The sequence below is a fragment of the Vipera ursinii genome (assembly GCF_947247035.1).
Source record: "Vipera ursinii genome assembly, chromosome: 7".
NCBI lineage: Eukaryota > Metazoa > Chordata > Lepidosauria > Squamata > Viperidae > Vipera > Vipera ursinii.
Window position 1 is genome coordinate 71,754,389 of NC_139521.1, and position 23,629 is coordinate 71,778,017.

General features: G+C 46.4%; 1 protein-coding gene across 1 annotated transcript; it reads right to left on the bottom strand.

Moving 5' to 3' along the window:
* Positions 1-952: 952 nt before the first annotated feature.
* On the bottom strand, positions 953-22,735 carry GC (GC vitamin D binding protein; the record flags this gene model as incomplete). Its single annotated transcript, XM_083368041.1, has 10 exons — positions 953-1,066; positions 1,216-1,357; positions 6,261-6,355; positions 6,947-7,079; positions 10,147-10,349; positions 10,983-11,112; positions 14,607-14,701; positions 16,161-16,383; positions 19,484-19,695; positions 22,673-22,735. The coding sequence occupies 10 exons, from the start codon at positions 22,733-22,735 to the stop codon at positions 953-955; spliced, it is 1,410 nt and encodes a 469-aa protein (XP_083224167.1).
* Between the last annotated feature and the right edge of the window lie 894 nt (positions 22,736-23,629).

Here is a 23,629-nt window from a genome sequence, read left to right on the forward strand (position 1 = left end):
GTGGTTAGATTGCAGTATTGTAGGCTAACTCTGCCCACTGTCTGGAGTTCGATCCTGATGTGGCTCAAGGTTGACTCAGCCTTCCATCCTTCCAAGGTCAGTAAATTGAGGACCCAGATTGTTAGGGGAGAGGGTCGATATGCTGATTCTGTAAACTGCCCAGAGAATGCTGTAAAGCACTGTGGAGAGGTATATAAGTGCTATATACCTCTCCAAAAGTGCAGTGTGTGGAAGGAGGATCAGGATAAGAGAGTTGGGAGGGACCTAGGAGGTCTTCTAGTCCAACCTGCTGCTTGAGCAGGAGACCCTATACCATTACAGACAAATGGTTGTCCTATCTCTTCTTAAAAACTCCAGTGTTGGAGCATTCACAACTTCTGAAGGCAAGCCGTTCCACTCATTAATTGTTCTGTCAGGAAATTCCTCCTTAATTCTAGGTTGTTTCTCTCCTTGATTAGTTTCCATCCATTGCTTCTTGTCCTGCCTTCAGGCGCTTTGGAAAATAGGTTGACCTCCTCTGTCACAGCTCCTTAGATATTGAACACAACTATCATTTCACCCTTAGTCCTTTTCATTAAGCTAGACAGACCCAATTCGTGCAACTGTTCCTTCATATGTTTTAGCCTCCAGTCCCCTGATCATCTTTGTTGCTCTTCTCTGTACTCTTTCTAGAGTCTCAACATCTTTTTTACATCGTGGTGACCAAAACTGGATGCAGAATGCCAAGTGTGGCCTTACCAAGGCCTTGTAAAGTGGTACTAACACTTCATGTGATCCTGACGCTATCTCTTTGTTAATGCAGCCTAGGACTGTGTTGGCTTTTTTGGCAGCTGCAGCACACGGCTGGCTCATATTTAAGAGATTGTCCAGTAGGACTGCTGTCCCCAACCTTTACAGCTTGGTGGCCCAGCAAGGAGGGGAGTGGGGAGAGGGCAACCGCCCCCACTGCTTGCTACTTGTGTGAGTCGAGCTGCGGCACGCACGCCTGTGCTGTCCAGCTGCTTGCATGGCCCGATTCCGAACAGGGGGGTTTGTGATCCTTCACTAAGATGATTTCCTGCATAACCTGAATAAGTTACGGCGAATTGTCAGGTGAGGAATTTGAGGTGTGATTATGTTCTTTGTTCAGAAGAACGTACTAGCAAGTTGGCTGGGAGTCCTCATGAGTTAAAAGACTCTTTTGCTAAATGTGGCGCTTGATAGCTCAGACCTTACCTGTATTCCACAATATATTGGAGGTGCGTTCAGATAGCAGCACTTGGTAACGTAACTAATCCTTTGTTCAACCAGAGCAGGCACCTGATCCTCGGTCTCCAAAGTACCAGGAGGAAGCCGGGTTAATACATTTGTTTTTAGCCTGCAATTCGATACAGGAACGCGTTAGCAACCCCTTTTTCAGGTGAGGAAACACCGTCGCCCCCCGAAAAGGTCTGATGTTAATATCTTCAGGTGCAAGAAAAGCTACTACAGGTAGTCCTCAACTTAAAACCACAGCTCAGCCCAAGCTTTCTGTTGCTAAGCGAGGCTGTTCTTAAGGGAGTTTTGTCCCAGTTTACGACCTTTTCTTGCCACAGTTATGAAGGGAATTATCGCAGTTGGTAAGTTAGTGACGTGGTTGTTGAGTGAATCTGGCTTCCCCATTGAAATTGCTTGTCAGTAGGCCGCAAAAGGGGATCACAGGACCTCAGGGCTAGTGGTGGGATTCAGCTGGTTCGCACCGGTTCGGTAGAACCGATAGCTACATTTTGTTGCATTTGGAGAACCGGCTGGCTTCCAGAAGTCCACTCTAGGCCTCGGAGGCCTGGAGGAGGCCTCCCAGGCCTAGAAGAGCCCACTGGAAGTGCATGGATGCCACTTCCGGAAGTCCGTTCTAGGCCTCGGAGGCCTGGAGGGGGCATCCCAGGCCTAGAGCAGCCCAATGGAAGTGCATGGATGCCATTTCCGGAAGTCCGTTCTAAGCCTCGGATGCCTGGAGGGAGCATCCCAGGCCTAGAACGGCCCACTGGAAGTGCATGGATGCCACTTCCGGAAGTCCGTTCTAGGCCTCGGAGGCCTGGAGGGGGCGTCCCAGGCCTAGAACGGCCCACCGGAAGTGCATGGATGCCACTTCCGGAAGTCCGTTCTAGGCCTCGGAGGCCTGGAGGGGGCGTCCCAGGCCTAGAACGGCCCACCGGAAGTGCATGGATGCCACTTCCGGAAGTCCGTTCTAGGCCTCGGAGGCCTGGAGGGGGCGTCCCAGGCCTAGAACGGCCCACCGGAAGTGCATGGATGCCACTTCCGGAAGTCCGTTCTAGGCCTCGGAGGCCTGGAGGGGGCGTCCCAGGCCTAGAACGGCCCACCGGAAGTGCATGGATGCCACTTCCGGAAGTCCGTTCTAGGCCTCGGAGGCCTGGAGGGGGCGTCCCAGGCCTAGAACGGCCCACCGGAAGTGCATGGATGCCACTTCCGGAAGTCCGTTCTAGGCCTCGGAGGCCTGGAGGGGGCGTCCCAGGCCTAGAACGGCCCACCGGAAGTGCATGGATGCCACTTCCGGAAGTCCGTTCTAGGCCTCGGAGGCCTGGAGGGGGCGTCCCAGGCCTAGAACGACCCACCGGAAGTGCATGGATGCCACTTCCGGAAGTCCGTTCTAGGCCTCGGAGGCCTGGAGGGGGCGTCCCAGGCCTAGAACGGCCCACCGGAAGTGCATGGATACCAATTCCGGAAGTCTGTTCTAGGCCTTGGGGGCCCAGGACTGCATCGAATAAGAGAACCGATTGTTCAGGTATTTGAATGCCATCACTGCTCAGGACACTGCGACTGTCATAAAGATGAGGCAGTTGCCAAGTGTCCAAATTTCGATTATGTGGCCATGGGCAGTGGCGGGATTCAAATATGTGAACAGCCAGTTCTCTGTGTGGATGCCGCTTCCGGACGTTCATTCTGGGCCTGGGCAACAAAAAATTAGCTGCCGGTTCTGCCGAACTGGTGCGAACTGGCTGAACCACCGGCTGAACCATGCAAACCACCACTGGTCAAGGGGATCCTGCAATGCTCATAGGTGTGAAAAACGGTCATCTGTCACTTTTATTCAGTGCCATTGCAGCTTCAAATGGGCACTCAATGAACTGTTCTAAGTTGAGGACTGCCTGTTAATCTGTATAGCCAAGCCAGCTATGTCTACATGCATATCAACGTTACAGCTGCACAATATTTTTTTTTTGAGTGAGGATTTGAAATTTTCAGTCTCTGAGGGGTACAGCCTATGTTGATGGATGAAGCCGTTACAGAGTCAAAGTTTGTCCCTTTTCCTTTTCCCAAGTTTGAGCCCAATTTACAAAAAAACACAAACAAACAAGTGTATAGTCAATGAAACTCAAGCTTATACTCTGGACAGGTAGTCCTCGACTTACAACAGTTGGTTTAGTGACCATTTGAAGTTGCCTCCGAGAAAAGGGACTTATGGCTGTTTTTCACACTTACAACCATTACAGCACCCCCATGGTCACGTGATCAAAATTCAGATGCTTAGCAACCGACTTGTATTTATGACGGTTGTAGAGGCTCCGGGGATTATGTGATTCCCCCTTTTGCAACCTTCCGACCAGTAAAGTCAATGGGGAAGCCCAGATTCAACTAATAACCGTGTTACTAATTTAACAAGTGCAGTGATTCGCTTAACAACTGTGGCAAGGAAGGTCGTAAAATGGGGCAAAACTCACTTAACAAATGTTCTGACCTAACCACGGAAATGTTGGGTTCAGTTGTGGTCATAAGTTGAGGACTACCTGTATTCAGACTAAACCAGGGGTAGGCAACCTTGGCTCTTGTATGACTCGTGGACTTCAACTCCCAGAATTCCTGAGCCAGCCACGCTGAGAGGAAAGGGAGAGGTTTCCAAGCTGAGCCAGGCTGGCTCAGGAATTCTGGGAGTTGAAGTCTATGAGTCATAAGAGCCAAGGTTGCCTACCCCTGGCCTAGGCCTAGGCTGCTTTATGACTCGTGGACTTCAACTCCCAGAATTCCTGAGCCAGTCACCCTGAGGGGAAAGGGAGAGGTTTCCAAGCTGAGCCACGTTGGCTCAGGAATTCTGGGAGTTGAAGTCCACGAGTCATAAGAGCCAAGGTTGCCTACCCCTGGCCTAGGCCTAGGCTGCTTTATGACTCGTGGACTTCAACTCCCAGAATTCCTGAGCCAGTCACCCTGAGGGGAAAGGGAGAGGTTTCCAAGCTGAGCCACGTTGGCTCAGGAATTCTGGGAGTTGAAGTCCACGAGTCATAAGAGCCAAGGTTGCCTACCCCTGGCCTAGGCCTAGGCTGCTTTATGACTCGTGGACTTCAACTCCCAGAATTCCTGAGCCAGTCACCCTGAGGGGAAAGGGAGAGGTTTCCAAGCTGAGCCACGTTGGCTCAGGAATTCTGGGAGTTGAAGTCCACGAGTCATAAGAGCCAAGGTTGCCTACCCCTGGCCTAGGCCTAGGCTGCTTTATGACTTGTGGACTTCAACTCCCAGAATTCCTGAGCCAGTCACCCTGAGGGGAAAGGGAGAGGTTTCCAAGATGAGCCACGTTGGCTCAGGAATTCTGGGAGTTGAAGTCCACGAGTCATAAAAGAGCCATGGGCATAAAACCAAGGAAGGTGGAGACTGAGCAGTGAGACCAAGAGGAAATATGGACACATTTCCCCCCCTTTATTTTTTTATTTATTTTATTTTATTTAATCCCATTTATATCCCGCCCTTCTCCGAAGACTCAGGGCGGCTTACAATTTTAAGCACAAACCAATGTGCTTAGCAATTTTGACCCAAAGAAGCCCAAATTTCTGCAATTGGCATTTTAAAGAGGAATCCCTACAGCTCTACAACAGGCATGTCAAACTCGCGACGTCACGTGACATCGCGCAATGTACTGGAACTTTTTCCCCATTGCCGGCCATGGGGTGGGCGTGGTTTTGGCGTGATGCATCCGGCCCGCGGGCCGGCAGTTTGACATGCCTGCTCTACAGGGACCTTATAAATAAGGACGCACCCTGAAAATGTTCTTCTGTCTGAAAAACAAATGAGAACAAGCAAGGAAGCCATTTATAACGGCTTCATGCAGATTGTGGGGCGAGCACAGCTGGAGATTACAACTTGATTAATCCAATGTACGGTAGTGGCGGCCAAAATTGTGGAAACCTTTTTTTGGAAAAGTGTACAGTAGAAATGCCACCTTTGGTTAAGTTTCCACCAATTTTTCTTCTAATTTCTTCATAACTGTAGCCTTGTTCACTTAATAATTCTATTATACATCGCTTTCTGGGTGACCGGTCAACTCTTTGCACCGTTACTTTAATTTTATTACGTTTTACAAGCTCACTAAATGAAAGAACGCAAAAAACCCCCAACCGACTTGATAGCCATCACATCACACACTGAGAAATGTCCTCCTCTCAGCTTCAATACAGGACATCGATAACCGGATCCTACCGTGATCCGATTGGCTCATTGCCAAAACAAGATGACACCCGATTGGCTCTCTCAACACTCGTGCTCATTGGCTACGATCGGATGAAGGAAAGCTACCCGATCTCAACCTAAGCAAGTTGTGCTTCCTTTTTCTGGTTAGTTGGCTATAACTTTTCCTAGAACACAGCACAGATAAACGAACAAACTTTGTTGCATTACGTTCTTGATTAAATCATCTTTCCATTGATATATAATTTTGTGGTATTACAAAACAGGGGGGTGTTGTTATTAGCCATCAAACCTCAAAAATACGCTTTTCCCAAAAGGTTCCCACAATTTTGGCCACGGCCGTATCTTATCGCATTGAAAAACTCAAATCGTCTGTTCCAGTGGATTTGTTTGACAATGTGATTCTTGGATTGAGTATATCCAGAACAAATATGGGACTAAGAAGTTTCATGTAGCATTTGAATAAGTCTTCCTTTTTTTTCTCCTCTTTTTTTCTGTTTTCCTTTTCTTATATATCTTATATTAATAGTGTTTGTAATTACCCTATATGAGCTAGAGAGAGATGGATTTCAGAGTTTATGGTTGTTAGCATATGAATGTTTACGATTGGTTTTTTTTTGTTCTTTATACCTTGTACTTAGCTCTGGGAAGTCGGGGGGGGGGGGGAAGGGGTAGGGAGGGAGGGATAGGGGAGGGCTAGGGGGGATTGTTAAAGATAAAATGTATGATAAAACTTTTCAATAAAAAAAATGTGATTCTTGGTCAGAGAGCCAACCCCTGCAGTGTGGATAGAAATCAGATTTTCACGCAAGCACGGTGGAAACTTTTACCTCTTGAGGAATTCCATGTAAGTATGATCTGCATATTCCCCACAAATCTCATTTCCTTTTTCAATCAAAGCCAGCAGAGGCCCTATTCTGGAGTCCTAGAGGTCAGAGGAAAGGGTCACAATGCATTAGTGAAAAATCTTGCCACATGATATAGTATTCCAGCAAAGTTCTCCCCAACAGCTTCCTGTTGAGCTCTGGATGGCTCCCGACCTTCGCTCTTTCCACCGCGACCTGAAGACTTGGTTATTTGAACTTGCTCGCCTGGACTGAGGGATTGGGGTTTTAGATTTTAAATTTTAAATTTTAGAACGTGTTTTATTGTTTAGGGCTAACTTGGTTTAATTTATTTTAATTTTTGTATATTATGTGTTGTATATAGTGTTTTAATTGCCCTATACACCGCCCCGAGTCCTTCGGGAGAGGGGCGGTATATAAATCCAAATAATAAATAAATAAATAATAAACACAGGTAGACTCGGGACCAAAATTGAGTCCCAAATTTCTGTTGCTAAGCTAGATGGTTGCTAAGTGCATTTTCCCCCATGTTATGACTTTTTTTTTTACCACAGTCGTTATGTGAACCCCTGCAGTTTTTAAATTAGCAATAAATGGCTTTTCTTTGGACCTTCACACATGGACCTGATCTTTTGTGCCTGACATCATCTCAGAAGATTCTGAATTTTTACCCTGTCCGCGAAACATCTTTTGACGTCTAGCAGGTCACAGCAGTCAGTGGCAGCAGCTTGGCTGGCAGAATACAAGGTAATGATAAGGGCCTCTGGAGCACGGGTATATATCCGAGCCACGTCAAAAATATTTCTGCGAAAGAAAGAAAGGTCAGGTAGAAAGGTAGAACTTTGGCGTCCATTGCAGCTGTGAGCTCTGGAACGTAACGACAGTAACACATATCATTTTAGAGGGACGGGCGGGGAACAATTCTAATGCGGGTCGTCCTCAACTTATGACCGCCACTGAGCCTAAAATTTATGTCGCGGAGCGAGAGAGTTGTTTCATGAAATTTGCTCACTTTTTCAACCTCTCTTGCAACAGTTGTTAAGTGAATCACTTAGTAACACGGTTGCTAAGTGAATCTGGCTTCCCCATTGACTTTGCTTGTCAGAAGGTCACTGAAGGTGATCACCTGCCCCCGGGACACTGCGACCGTCATAACTACCAGTCAGGTGCCAAGTGTTTGAATTTTGGTCACCTGATCGTGGGGATTCATTAGTGGTCATAAGTGTGAAAAATGGTCCTAAGTCACCTTTTTTCCCAGTGTTGTTGTGACTCCAAATGGTCATCAAACAGTTGTAAGTTGAGGACTAGCTGCAAATCAATCAATCAATCAATCAATCAATCAATCAATCAATCAATCAATCAGAAGTTGTGAGTGCTCCATCACTGGAGGCTTTTAAAAAGTGACTGGAAGCCATTTGTCGGAAATGGTATAGGGCACAGGTCTGCAAATATGCAGGGTAGGTGCATATCTCGCCTTGGCTCCACTCTTCAGTCAAACCCTGTTCTGCGCCTGCGCGCATGTACGCTCATGTGCACACATTTTTTGCGGCTCCCAGTTTTTCCTTTTGTGAGGGAACCGGTTCCGAGTGGCTCTTTCACTGTTTCAGGTTGCTGACCCCTGGTATAGGGTCTCCTGCTGGAGCAAGGCGTTGGACTAGATGACCTCCAAGATCTCTCCCAACTCTGTTATTTGTTATTCTGTTTGATTGTTCTCATTGTCAGGAAATTTCTCCTTAGTTCTAGGTTGGATCTCTCCATGATTTGTTTCCATCCTTTGCTTCTTGTCCCGTCTTCAGGGGCTTTGGAGAAGAGGTGGACCCCTCACATCTTTGTAGGAGCCCCATAGATATTGGACCACTAACTATCTCAAAGGTACTTTTCCAAAAGGCAACCGGGCTTCCTTCCCCCCCCCCCATCGAAATGTTTAGCTTCTCGTGCAAGAAGCTTCTTCAGTTCTGAACTGAAGAAGTGAAACATTTTCAAAGGGAAAAAACGACCCCGAGAAAATCCAGTTGCCTTTTGGAAAAGCAACTTTATTTCAGCCACGACTTGGATGACTGAGAATCTCCACAGACATTTAGATCACAGGCTAACTTGCAAGGCTAACCTTCTCTCTGGGATTTCATTCCTCTGGATTCAGTTTACCCAAAATATTGGCCTTGGGATCATTTGGAACACTGACAAATATTGATCATTCTGCATAGTGTTGCCTTTACAAGATCAAAGGGAGGTGGTGATGAGCCTGGAGACCCAGTTTGATCTCAATCCTGGCCAATTCCTGGGTGACCTTCGGCCAGGCCCTCTCCTTCATCCCGACATACTTCACACAAATAATGTTTGAAGAAAGAAGTGAAGAAGAGGAAACACTGTATGGATGTTCTCCTGAAGGAAAAGCAGGGTATAAATCAGAATCAGAATAGAGGTAGAAGGGATCTTGGAGGTCTTCTAGTCCAGCCCCCTGCTCTAGCAGGAGACCCTAGACCAGAGATGGCGAACCTTTTAGAGACCAAGTGCCCAAAGTGCAACCCAAAACCCACTTATGTACCATCGGGTGCCGGGTGGGCGTGGCCCATTGGGTGGGCGTGGCTGCGGTGGTAACGGCAGACTGGGTGGGACTAAAAAGTTCAATCAATCAATTCCAACTTTGCGTGATCTTTTTTTCCCCCGTGAGAAGTTGAAATTGATTGATTGATTGAACCTTTTTTTTTTGCACACGGCGGCGGAGGCCTAAAGCGAAAAGTTTTTATAAAACCCAGCTGAAGGCCTAGGACTGGGGCGACGGCACGTGTGCCCAGAGAGAGGGCTCTGCGTGCCACCTGTGGCACCCGTGCCATAGGTTCGCCACCACGGCCCTATACCATTTCAGACAAGTGGCTGTCCAGTCTCTTCTTAAAAACCTCCGGTGATGGAGCACCCACAATGTCTGAAGGCAAGCCGTTCCAGTGGTAAATAGTCCTCACTGTTAAGAAGTTTCTCCTTAGTTCCAGGTCGCTTCTCTCCTTGATTACTTTCCATCCGTCGTTTCTTGTCTTGCCTTCTGGTGCTCTGGAAAATAAGTTTACCCCCTCCACTTTGTGGCAGTTCCTCAAATACTGGAATACTGCTATCATGTCCCCTCAGTCCTTCTTTTCTTTAGACTGGCCATACCATATGCTTTGGTCTCCAGGCCTTTAATCATCTTAGTTGCTCTTCTTTGCGCTTTTTCCAAAGTCTCAACAACTCTTTTGGTCATGTGGTGACCAAAACAGATGTGGCCTTACTAAGGCTTTATAAAGCGGTACTAATACCTCATGTGATTTTGATTCGAGGCCTCTGTTTATACAACTAAAGATTGTATTGGCTTTTTTGCCTGCTGCCGCACATGGCTGGCTCCTGTTTATCATGTTTTAAATCTAAAAAAATAAATACATCTCTGGGTTCTAGAATGAGTGACATAATAATAATAATAATAATAATAATAATAATAATAATAATAATAATAATAATAATGATGATGATGATGATGATGATGATGATGATGATGATGAAGAAGAAGAAGATGATGATGATGATAAAGTTGGAAGGGATCTTGGAGGTCATCTAGTCCAACCCTCTGCTCAGGCAGGAAACCCTATACCATTTCAGACAAATGGCTGTCCAGTCTCTTCTTGAAAACTTCCAGTGTTGGAGCATTCACCACCTCTGGAGGCAGGTTGTTCCACTGGTTAATTGTTCTAACTGTCAGGAAGTTTCTCCTTAGTTCTAGGTTGCTTCTCTCCTTGACTAGTTTCCATCTGTTCCTTCTTCCTCAAATCCCTACGAAATTGTTTAAAAGCACTGCAGGCGAATCCTGTCCCTAGAGAAGGAGAAAAACAGTTCCAAATCCACTTACCGATAAATGTCTATTTCACCACCGTCTCTGCAAACACCTTCATCAATCGAACTGGGAGACTGAGGGACTTCTGAACGTTTGGCCCACGGGAGCGAATAAATGCACAAGTATTTTCCCACGTCATCTTTAGAAGTGCAACAGGTTCTGATCCTTTCATTCCCAGCACAGGCCGTGTTGCAGATGTGGGTGATGTGAAGTTTGAGCTGGAAGACAGGAGAACATGGCGTTTACAACGCAAGCAAGGCAGACCGACCGGATTGACAGAGCTGCACTTCAGTGAATGGATCACGAGCTCCTCAGAGCCTTCCTCTGACTCTGATGTCACTCCAGGCCCCTCCTCCTCCTCCTCCTCTGATTCCTCAGACTCAGCTGCCGGATCCACTGATTGGTGAGGAATCACAACAGTTGAGTCCCCAACCTTTTGGCCACCAGGGACCGGTTCCGTGGAGAAAGGTTTTTCCACGGAGCACGAAGTGTGTGTGGTTTTGTGTGCTGCCTGCATCCCACGGATGGGGCTTCGCTTGTTTGTGCATACCGGTTGCTCGCATGCCGTGGCCCGGTACTGGTCCACGGACCGAGGGTTGTGGACCCCTGGCTTAGGGCATCGCAAGTGAACCATCCAGGATGACCAGCGCTTGATCATTGTAAGTTAGAAGATCTGACATTATAATAACTTCAGATAAGGACAGAGAACTCTTCTGCCCCCATATAATTATTTCTCCTCTTCATCGCTGCACTGATGGAAATCAAGTCCAACAAGAGCTGCATCGTCCTAGTCCTGCAAATTGTAGAAAATAAGATCTAAGGTGGGCAGTCTGCCTTTCCGGATCACTCACCTCATTCTGGATACAATTTTCTTCCAAACTAGCGCAGCACTTGGAAAGGATTTCGGATGCTTCTCCAGCCAGGATTATGGCGTTCTCAAAGGGCAGGGTTGGAGTCTGCTGGGTGAATTTTATTAAGTAGCTGGAGCATTAGGGAGAGAAAAAGAAAAATATACTGTATATTAGAATTTAGCTAAGAAAGAGTTGAATTATTAGCCAATCAAAAATATCCGGCTTTCCTAAGCATTTTTGATACTGTAAGAACAGAGTGTCCAACCTTGGCAACTTTTAAGACCTGTGGACTTCAAGTCCCAGAATTCCCCAGCCAGCCTGGGGAAATTCTGGGAGTTGAGGCCCACAGGTCTTAAAGTTGCCAAGGTTGAGAAAACCTGTGATATAGCCTGAATAAAATTAGTAGAAAGATCGAGAGAATAAAGCAACATCTAGGTGGCTCAGTGGGTTAGGACATTGAGCTTGTCGATCAGAAGGTCGGCAGTTTGGCGGGTCGAATCCCGAGCGCCGCGTAACAGAGTGAGCGCCTGTTACTCTTCCCAGCTTCTGCCAACCTAGCAGTAAAAAATGCAAGTAGAAAAATAGGGACCACTACGGTGGGAAGGTAACAGCGCTCTGTGCGCCTTTGGCGTCTAGTCATGCCGGCCACATGACCACGGCGACGTCCTCGGACAAGCGCTGGCTCTTTGGCTTTGAAACAGAGATGAGCACCGGCCCCTAGAGTTGGAAACGACTAGCACGCGTGTGCGGGGGAAGCTTTACCTTTTTTAGGGATGATAAAATGGTTACCCTTGAGAAATATGTAGAAAAAGCATAAAATCCATTGCCACCCATATTAGAGGAATGTCGTTTGTCAAGATTAAATTCTCCAGGGAATGTGATAAGACAAGAAGAAATAAAGCAGTTTCTACAGCTCAGTAGCAGCTATTCAGAAAATTGATGAAACCACAGTGGGTAGGTCTGGATCTTGTCAGCTCATATCTCCCACAGGCTTCTTAAATCCTCATCAATAACCACAGCCAAATGGAAAGTTTTGTCTGTCTTTCAACCTTCAGCATCGTTGGCTAGGGGATTCTGGGAGTTGAAGTTGACAGGTCTTAAAGTTGCCAAGCTTGGACACCTCTGCTGTCGAATGTAGAGGTAGCCATTTGCAATTCTTATCACTGTTGTTATTTATTCGATATAACATTTAGGTTGCTAGGCAACAAATTAAAGGCCAACCCTGAGAAAAGCAAAGCAAGCGACACTTGAATTCTAGCCGACCTCTGGGCAGAGCTGAGATTTGGAAAGCATGGGGTAGGCACCCCAGCAAAATTTAATCCGCTAAAATGCAATTTCCCCTTCCCCAAAATGATTGCTCCACTCCATCTGGCCCCATAAGCCAGTAATCATTCACCTGTGTGATTGGATCCCCGCAATCCCCTTTGTAGGATTCCTTGCTAACTCAATTCAACCTTGTTCTTTGGGCATATCATCACGTTTCAAAACAAAAAATTAAATTGAAAGCCATTCAATTTTTTTTAAAAAAACAGTGGAAGGGGTTGCCTTCAGAAGTTGTGCGTGCACCAACGTTGAAAGTTTTTAAGAAGAGATAATAACAACAACAACAACACAACAACAACAATAATAAAAAGTTGGAAGGGACCTTGGAGGTCATCTAGTCCAACCCCCTGCTCAGGCAGGAAACCCTATACCATTTCAGACAAATGACTGTCCAGTCTCTTCTTAAAAACTTCCAGTGTTGGAGCATTCACAGCTTCTGGAGGCAGGTTGTTCCACTGGTGAATTGTTCTAATTGTCAGGAAGTTTCTCCTTAGTTCTAGGTTGCTTCTCTCCTTGACTAGTTTCCATCCATTGCTTCTTGTCCTGCCTTCAGGGGCTTTGGAGAATAGCTTGACTCCCTCTTCTTTGGGGCAGCCCCTGAGATACTGGAACACTGCTATCATGTCACCCCTCACCCTTCTCTTCATTAAACTAGACATACCCAATTCCAGCAACCGTTCCTTATATGTTTTAGCCTCCAGTCCCCTCATTATCTTTGTTGCTCTTCTCTGCACTCTTTCTAGAGTCTCAATATCTTTTTTACATCGTATTGACCATTTGCCTGAAATGGTGCTTAAGCAGGGGGTTGGACTAGAAGACCTCCAAGGCCCCTTCCTACTTGGTTATTTTGTTATTCTGAGGTGGACCAGACGGGGGAGATGGAGAGGGTGAAGTAGAAGGAGGAAGAGGAGGAGGAGAAAGCAGAGGAGGAGGAGAAAGAGGAGGAGGAGAAGGAAATGGAGGAAGAGAAGGATGAGAAGAAGGAGGAGACAGAGGAGGAGAAAGAGAAGAAGTGAACCCCACCCCAACAATGGTGTTTTCGGTGCACTGCCATGTTTTGTTGAATAGCAATTGAAAGGTTTTGCCTTTTGGTACTGTCCATAGGGTTTTCCTGGCAAAGATACTGGAGTGGGTTGCCATTTCCTTCTCCAGTGGATCACGTTTTGTCAGAACTCTCTGCTATGACCTTTCCGCCTTGGGTGGCCCTGCACGGCATAGCTCATAGCTTCATTGAATTACGCAAGCCCTTTCGCCACGACAAGGCAGTAATCCATGAAGGGGATGTCAACAAAAGTGCGTATAGTCAAGGCCATGGTCTCCCCAGTTGCAATGTATGGCAGTGAAAGCTGGACCATAAGAAAGGCTGAGGGCCAAAGAATGGAGGCCTTTGAACTATGGTGCTGGAGAAGACTCCTGCGAGTCCCTTGGACTGCAAGGCGATCAAACCGGTCAGTCCTAGAGGAGATCAACCCTGACTGCTCTTTAGAAGGCCAGATCCTGAAGCTGAAACTCAAATACTTTGGCCACCTAATGAGAAAGAAGGACTCACTGGAGAAGAGCCTAATGCTGGGAAAGGTTGAGGGCAAGAGAAGAAGGGGATGACAGAGAATGAGGTGGCTGGATGGAGTCACTGAAGCAGGAGGCTTGAGCCTAAATGGACTCCAGAAGATGGTAGAGGACAGGAAGGCCTGGAGGAACGTTGTCCATGGGGTCGCGATGGGTCAGACACGACTTCGCAGCTAACAACAACAATTGGAGCCTTGGTGGAGCAGTGGGCTAATGCCTCCTCAAGTAACACCAGCTGCCTGCAATTAGTGCAGGTTCGCATCCCACCAGGCTCAAGGTTGACTCAGCCTTCCATCCTTCCCAGGGAGGTAAAATGAGGACCCAGATTGTTGGGGGCAATAAACTGACTTTGTAATAATGCCACTTGGGGGGGGGGGCGAAAGCCCTAATAAGCAGGCATATACATAGAATGAAGGCTATTGCTAAGCACATTGGTTTGTGCTTAAATTGTTAGCCGCCCTGAGTCTTCGGAGAAGGGTGGGATATAAATGGGATTAAAATAAAATAAATAAATAAAAGAAATAATTGAAAGGTTCATAGAGAAAAATCTATTTATGTGATCACTAAGAGTCAATACTAGCTTGATGGCACCTAATCAAAGTATACAGAGGCATATATACAGAGGGTGGCCAACGGAACCATCAATTTCATGGCTCAACTGTGAATTTTCAACTGCTAAAGCTTTATCCTTCTGACCTAACATAGTTTTGTGAGACAAAAGGATTTCCACTCTACCTGACTTTCGTTTTATTTTTCCCAAGCAAGGCGTAGAGAGCGCACGCTCTGTTTGATAGACGGGTAAATGCCCGGATAGGTTTGTGTTGTAACCTCTGCAAAAGAAAAGGAATTGAAAACGGTGAGACAGTGACCGCACTTGTGCTTTATATGGGCAATCCCTAACCCAAACAAATCAATAGAGCTTCAGCTAATTTGGTGGGGCGACAGTGCATTTTTATTCAACTTTTAACAGACAGGAATTTTGATCTGGGATTCCTGATTCAAGGCACAGAGCTGCGGGACCCTTTAGCAGATCTGGGATACTTTCTTAAAACATTGTCTATAACTTGGAAACAACGCATTCACCGGATAGAATAAAAAAACCCTCCCCTTTTATGACCCTGTAATCTCTTAATTTGGGATAGAGTCAGGGTAACTGGATGGAGTTGAGCGTTTACTGGCTGGATGCCCTTCCTGATGCCACATGGAGTTTGCAGCAGATTTCTTTTTAATTTGTGCCCAGAGAGAGAAAAACATCTATTGCTACCTAGGATTGAACTCTCAACCTTCCAAGTGGGAGGTGAGCACCTTAGAATATGCTGCTAAAATGTATCAGTTCTCTCTCTCCCTCCCTCCCTCCCTCCCTCTCTCTCACACACAAACACACACACATCTATATGTATCATCTATCTCTCTATCTCTATCATCTCTCTATCTATCTATCAATCATCAAAGTCTGTATGTCTATCTGTCTCTATCTATCTATCTTTATCTATCTATCTATCTATCTATCTATCTATCTATCTATCTATCTATCTATCTATCTATCATCAGTCTGTCTGTCTGTCTGTCTATCTATCTATCATCAAAGTCTGTATGTCTATTTGTCTATATCTATCTATCTGTGTCTATCTGTCTATCTATTCTCTATCATCAGTCTATCTATCTATCTATCTATCTATCTATCTATCTATCTATCTATCTATCTATCTATTATCTATCATCAATCAGGCTATATGTCTGTCTATCTGTCTATATCTACCTATCTGTCTGTCTGTCTGTCTCTCTATATCTATCTGTCTATCTATTTCTATCTATCTATCTATCTATCTATCTATCTATCTATCTATCTATCTATCTATCTATCTATCTACCTACCTACCTACCTACCTACCTACCTATCTATCTATCTATCTATCTATCTATCTATCTATCTATCTATCTATCTATCTATCATCAATCAGTCTGTCTGTCTATCTATCTATCTATCTATCTATCTATCTATCTATCTATCTATCTATCTATCTATCTATCTCTATCCATGCATCATCTATATCATCTAGAGATAGAGATAGCTTGAACATTTGACACCTTGGCTTTGCTCTGCTTTAAAAATATTCTATTCTTTGGGTCAACTGTGATAGTCTTAACACAGAAAAATTATTTGACGAAAGAATGGTAATATAACCAGGTTTTTTTCCTAATGCAATGGAAGGCCAGAACGGAGGTGGCATGAAGTGAGATGACAGTTTGTAGGGCAGCTGATAAGAACAGGGAGAAGAACGCACTCACCTCTTTCAAAAAGCAGACGGTACGTTGTGTGCTGGCACAGCAAGTTCTAACAAGGGACAAATAATTTCTGGTAGAGTTCAGCAAGATTGGCAAAGGAGCATAGCTGTAGTCACTGGAATACTCGGCCAAAAACCTAGAACGCAGGCCAGAAAAAATAAAAATAAAATAAATAAATAAAGGAATAACATGGAAGACTAGTTGAGTAAGTACAGGTAGTCCTTGACTTAAGACCACAACTGAGCCCAAAACATTTGTTACTAAAGGAGACGTTTGCTAAGAGAGTTTTGCTCCATTTTACAACCTTTCTTGCCACGGCTGTTAAGTGAATCTCTGCAGTTTGTTAAGCTAGCAGCAGGGTTGTATAAAGTGATTCTGGTTTCCTCGTTGATTCTGCTTGTCTGAAGGTCACCAAAGGTGATCACGTGATCCAGGTATAGGGTTTCCTGTATGAGCAGGGGGTTGGACTAGATGACCTCCAAGGTCCCTTCCAACTTTATTATTATTATTATTATTATTATTATTATTATTATTATTATTATTATTATTATTATTAGGTTGCCAAGCATCCAAATTTTGATCACATGACCCTAGGGCAGGGCTTTTCAACCAGTGGTACGGGTACCACCTGTGGTACATTGGCACCCGGCAGGTGGTACACGACCATCCTAGAAAAGTGGTAGCGGGGGAAGGGAATGACCTGAACCGGTGGCAGCACCGCACAAGCCTGAGCGAGAGACGGCTGGAGCTGCAGGGCTGTCAGGGCTCAGCGGAAGCGCCAGGATCAGCGCTAGGATCCAGCTGGAGCTCGGTGCTGATCCCGGCACTTCTCCTGAGCCCAGAAGAAGCGCCGATCAGCTGGAATGTTGCAGCATCTCCAGGGTCTTGTGATTTACATTCAGATGCTTGGCAACTGATTCATATTTAGGACGGTCACAGTGTCCCAGGGTCATGTGAAGTGACCAAAACCTGCTGCAACCACCCAGCAGACGGGGGGAATAAAAACCAAACACCCCCCACCCCACCCCTGCTGCCAATCCTCAACAGAAATGCTCACAACAATGAAAACCTCGGACAGGAGGAAGAGCGCCACCGGGCGGGCAGGCAGGTGTCTTGCTCGGCTGTGGCTTGGGGGGCACTTTTTTCAGTGCCACTGTAACTTCGAACAGTCACTAAGCGAACTGTTGTAAGTCGAGGACTACCTGTACTTCATCACTTTTTCCCTTTTTTTTTGTCATCATGTTTTTGACACCTTGCTAGGCAACTGGTGGTACTTGGATGTGGCCATATCCCAAAAGTGGTAGAATGGGTGAAAAGGTTGAAAAGCCCTGCCCTAGGCAATGCTGCAGTGGCTGTATAAATGGTCATCGGTCACTGTTTCCAGTGCCGTTGTGACTTTGCACAGTCCCTAAATGAAGTGTTGTAAATTGAGGATTACCTGTACTTCACAGCTTTTGCTAGATAATTACTCTTAGTATTATTAAATTTTAAATTTAATTTTGTTAAATCAATTTAATTTTTTTATATCAAAGTTAGCCTAATTTCCTTCAGGATCTCTTAATTACACACACACACACACACACACACACACACACACACACACACACACACACGAAGTACATAATTTCTGGCTGCACCAGGGGTCTTCAAACTTGGCCCTTTTATGACTTGTGGACTTCAATTCCCAGAATTCCTCAGCCAGCGTGCCTGGCTGAAGAATTCTGGGAGTTGAAGTCCACAAGCTGGGGTCTTCCAACTTGGCCCTTTTATGACTTGTGGACTTCAATTCCCAGAATTCCTCAGCCAGGCAGTTAACATCTGATTCCCTGTACAATATTTCTAACACAGTTATATACATATATAAATTCTTCCCGCAGTAAGATCTTCAAGTCCTTACATGGCATGGGTCCGGGGTACCTCGAGGACCACCTGCTGCCGGCGTCAACTCCCCTCCGCCCTGTGCGTTCCCACAGAGGGCCTCCTCAGGGTGCCTCCGGTCAGGGAATGTCGACTGGTGGCCCCCAGGGGGAGGGCCTTCTCTGTGGGCGCTCCGGCTTTATGGAACGAACTGCCGGTTGAGCTCCGGATGGCATCCGACCTTCGCTCCTTCCGGCGTGGTCTGAAGACCCACTTACTTGAACTAGCTGGTCTGGCCTGATGGGGAACGTTAGGGTTTTTAATGGGTCTTTTATTGTTATTGTAATTTTTAATTGGGCACTTGTTTAATTCCTTTTTAATTTTTGTATTGTTATTTATATATGCCCTGTTAACCGCCCTGAGTCCTTCGGGAGAAGGGTGGTATACAAATTTAATAAAAGTAAAGTAAAGTAAAGGGGGATAGTCGAGCTACATCTTTAGATTAAATGAAGGAAAGGGAAAGTTTCTTGACCTGGAACTAAATTCGCAACAGGCGCAGAAATTGTCTATGGAGAGTCCCAACCATGTACTTCCTGGGTGCCCCACCGGTGCTTTTTCTTTTTCTTTTTTAGAAAATTTTATTAAATATACATTTAAAAAACAAACGTGGTCATGATTCAACTTCCCTAGCTACAACACTACTATTAGTATTATCTTATGTTACAGAAAACAAATAACAAAAACCTAAAATACAATCTGTAACAGGACAAAGTATATAAAAAACTGTACATATAAGATCTGTCTTTTTTTTAGTAAACTGTCATTCAGTCCTCAGCGTTATATTTACGTATCTTTCAGTTACGTCCATTAGATAGATGCTAATAAAATATCCTTACATTATCAACCAATCAGACAATGTTCATCTCAGCGATCCTCCTTAACTCTAACCAATGGTACAAATTTGCCCAATTTCGTAATACTCCATTTCGTTCTTATCTTTGATCTCTAGGGTTAACCTGTCCATTTCCGCGCAGGATGAAATTTTATCTATTATTTCTTCTTCAGTGGGTGTTTCCTTTCTTTTCCATTTTTGGGCCTATGCCAGTCTTGCTGCGGTTAAGATTTGTACCGGTGCTTTTTCAAGTGGCAGCTGGACTTCCTTTGAAGACGTTTTGCTTCTCCTCCAAGAAGCTTCTTCAGTTCTGACCGAACGGTGGAGAACGGAAAGTGACCCTGAGGGCACCGATAAACCTCCGAGTGGCCTCAACGACTCTCCGAAAGAGGCCTAAGGACCAGATATTCCGCAAGGAGTATAAATCCTTCCGTTCTCCACCATTTGGCCAGAACCGAAGAAGCTTCTTGGGCGAGAAGCGAAACGCCCTCAAGGAAAAACAAAGGAAGTCCAGCGGCCTCTCAGAAAAGGACCTGCCGCAATTCCCCACACAGTGAAGACGCTTTCCGCCTCTCACCTCTCTTCAAATCCGTGAGGGTCTTTCTTGAGGGCGTCGCATATTTCCTCGTTGGATGGCTCCACGTAGGTGGGGAACTCCTTGGGTAGGTGTTTCAAGGCGGCCAGGCACAGCTTTCGAGAAAGTCCTTGTTCCGCGCAGCATCCAGCTATCCCCGGGTGTCTTGGGAAGGGAGCATCTGGGCGGCAGGATTTTTCAGAGAAAGCAGTCGACTTTTTTGGGGTGGGGATGGTGGTGGTGGTGGTGAGGTTTGGTGGGAATGGAAGAGAGGGGGCAGATAGGGGAAAGAAAGGTGTGTTATTAGCCCCATCCGACTTTGGGGGGGGGGTCCTTGGTGCTCTCTCAGCTTCGTTGTTTTCTTCCAGACGTTTCATGACCCAGTTAGGTAACATCATCAGGGCTAGAAAGGAGTAAGGTTTGCATATATATATATAAGGTAAAGGTTCCCCCGCACATGCGTGCTAGTCGTTTCCGACTCTAGGGGCCGGTGCTCATCTCCGTTTCAAAGCCGAAGAGCCAGCGCTTGTCCGAGGACGTCTCCGTGGTCATGTGGCCGGCATGACTGGACGCCAAAGGCTCACGGAACGCTGTTACCTTCCCACCGTAGTCATCCCTATTTTTCTACTTGCATTTTTACGTGCTTTCGAACTGCTAGGTTGGCAGAAGCTGGGACGAGTAACAGGCGCTCACTCTGTTACGTGGCACTCGGGATTCGACCTGCCAAACTGCCGACCTTCTGATCGACAAGCTCAGTGTCCTAACCCACTGAGCCACCGCGTCCCTTCTTTGCATACTGTATATGTATATATATACAGTGTGAGCATATCCCATTCCTTTCTATCACTAATGATATTACCTAGTTTGGGTCATGAAACATCTGCAAGAAAACAACCAAGCTCAGAGAACACTAAGGACCACACAGTCCTCCTCCTCTTCCTCCTCCTCCTCCTCCTCCTCCTCCTCCTCCTCTATGCAAACCCCATTCCCTTTTAAGTCGATGTTACCTAGTTTGGGTAATGAAACATCTGCCAGAAAACAACCAAGCTCAGAGAGCACCAAGGAGCCCCCATTTCCAACCTGAACTACACGCTTTCTCCTTTATTCCCCCAACTTCCTCTGGAGAGGGAGAAGGAAAAGGCAATTCCATCCTATATCAGCAAAGTTCCCTTTACCTTACTGTCCTGTTTTCCACTGAATCCAGCTAGCTATCCTAAGAAAGATCACAAACTGGCAGCATCTGTCTTCCATGCTAGCTCCCAGAAGTTGGTTTTTCTCATGCACAAGGAACCAGAACGACACTGTGAGCGGATCAGAGTTGCTTCTTTATTGCTCTCAACCTACTTACAAGAATCTCGCCAGAGTGACTGCATTCTCTTGGGAAGAGACAGATAAAGGTTGCAGGGATTATTGTTATATTTTTTTTGGTGTGTGTGTGTGTGTGTGTGTGTGAACTGCATTGCTTCCTGTTCTGCAAGGACTCTAAGCTCACCAGTCTCTTCACACACACACACCCACACACCCACACCCACAGATAGATAGAGAGATGGGGGACAGGGAGGGAGGGGGAGAGAGGGAGAGAGGGAGGGGGAGGGAAGGAGAGAGAGATGGGGAGAGGGTGGGGGGAGGGAGAGGGAGGAAAGGGGAGGGGGAGAGAGGGAGGGGGAGGGGAGAGAGGGGAGAGAGGGAGGGAGAGGGAGAGAGGGAGGGAGATATATATATATGGGGGACAAGGAGGGAGGGAGGGAGGGAGAGGGAGCTGGGGAGAGGGTGGGGAGAGGGAGAAGGACGATAGGGGAGGGGGAGATAGAGGGAGGGGGAGGGGAGAGAGAGAGAGGGAGGGAGGGGGAGAGAGAGATGGGGAAAGGGAGGGAGGGAGAGAGATGGGGAGAGGGAGGGAGAGGAAGAGAGAGGAAGGAAAAGGGAGGGGGAGATAGAGGGAGGGGGAGGGGAGAGAGGGAGGAAGAGAGAGATATGGGGGACAAGGAGAGGGGGAGAGAGAGGGAGGGAGGGGGAGGGAGGGAGAGAGAGATGGGAGGGAGATGGAGGAAAGGGGAGGGGGAGATAGAGGGAGGGGGAGGGGAGAGAGGGAGGGAGGGGGAAAGAGAGAAATGGGGGACAGGGAGGGAGGGAGGGGAAGAGAGGGAGGGAGAGAGAGGGAGGGAGAGAGATGGGGAGGGGAAGGAAGAGAGAGAGGAATGAAAAGGGAGGGGGAGATAGAGGGAGGGGGAGGGGAGAGAGGGAGGGAGAGAGAGGAAAGTAGGGAGAGAGATATGGGGGACAAGGAGGGAGGGGGAGAGAGAGGGAGGGAGGGGAGGGAGGGAGAGAGAGATGGGAGAGGGTGGGGGGAGGGAGAGGGAGGAAAGGGGAGGGGGAGATAGAGGGAGGGGGAGGGGAGAGAGAGAGGGGGAGAGAGAGATGGGGGACAGGGAGGCAGGGGGAGAGAGATGGGGAGAGGGAGGGAGAGGGAGGGGAGAGGGAGGGGGAGGAAGAGAGAGAGGGAGAGAGAGAAAGCATCTCTAGCTGGAGATTCCACCACAGTTTTCAATGATAGATTTCTTTCAAACACGGAGTACATATATAGTCTTTGTAAATAATCCTAGATGATGTTAAAGCTACCTGAATTCCGGGGTATATGGAGATGTGCAACCCGATTGTGCTAGTTCTCGAACATAAACAGCTATTCCCAGCTTCCAGGTAGGAATTCAACCGTGGGGTCCTTGGTGCTCTCTGAGGTTCGTTGTTTTCTTCCAGATGTTTCATTACCAAACATTACCAGGCTGAGAATTTTAATTTTAATTTTGATTTTAACTGGGGTTTTATTTGTTCAGGGATGGATATAATTTTTTAAAACTGTTTTTAACTTTTGTATTTTTTGTTTTAATCACCCTGTAAACCGCCCTGAGTCCTTCGGGAAAGGGCGGTATATAAATATAATTAATTAATTAATTAATTAATTAAATAAATAAATAAATAAATAAATAAATAAACTAGGTCACCTCATCAGTGCTACGACTGCTAGCCCCGATGACGTTACCTAGTTTGGCAATGAAGCGTCTGCAAGAAAACAAGCAACCTCAGAGAGCAGCAAGGTTGAATCCTGAGCTACAAATCCTCTCTTCTCTTGGTGCTCATCCAACCCTCTCAGGTCTGAGGAAGGCTGGATCTGCCTGCACGGATGCCGAACTTTACCTCGTTTTCATAGCAGTCTGGAGCAGCTCCTGCGGCACAACATTTTTTGGCCAGGTCTACCATGTCGTTGACGAGGCTGATGATTTGATCGAAGGTGGCATTACAATACTTCCTGCTGTTTATGACGATTGACCTGCAAACAAAGTAATATCCTGAGTTGTATAAAACAGGCGTAGCATTCACAGCATTCACAGCTTCTGGAGAAAAGTTGTTCCACTGGTTAATTGTTCTGACTTTCAGGAAGTTTCTCCTTAGTTCTAGGTTGCTTCTCTCCTTGACTAGTTTCGATCCGTTGCTTCTTGTCCTGCCTTCGGGCACTTTGGAGAATAGCTTGACTCCCTCTTCTTTGGGGCAGCCCCTGAGATATTGGAACACTGCTATCATGTCCCCCCTCACCCTTCTCTTCATTAAACTAGACATACCCAATTCCAGCAACCGTTCCCTATATGTTTTAGCCTCCAGTCCCCTAATCATCATCATCATCATCATCATCATCATCATCATCATCATCATCATCATCATCATAATGTTGGAAGGGAACTTGGAGGTCATCTAGTCCAACCCCCTGCTCAGGCAGGAAACCCTATACCTTTGTTGCTCTTCTCTGTACTCTTTCTAGAGTCTCAACATCTTTTCTACAATGTGGTGACCAAAACTGGATCATTGAATCAAGATCACGCGAAGAATTAGTACCGCTTTATAAAACCCTAGAATTCTGCAACCAGGTTTGGTCACCATACTACCAAAAAAAAAAAAAAGATGTTGAGACTTTGGAACAAGTTCAGAGAAGAGCAACTAAGATGATCAAAAAAAAGCCTGCAGACTAAAACATACAAAGAATGGCTGCAGGACTTGGGTTTGGCTAGCCTAATGAAGAGAAGGACTAGGGGTGACATGATAGCAGTGTTCCAGTATCTGAGGGGCTGTCCCAAAGAAGAGGGAGTCAAGCTATTCTCC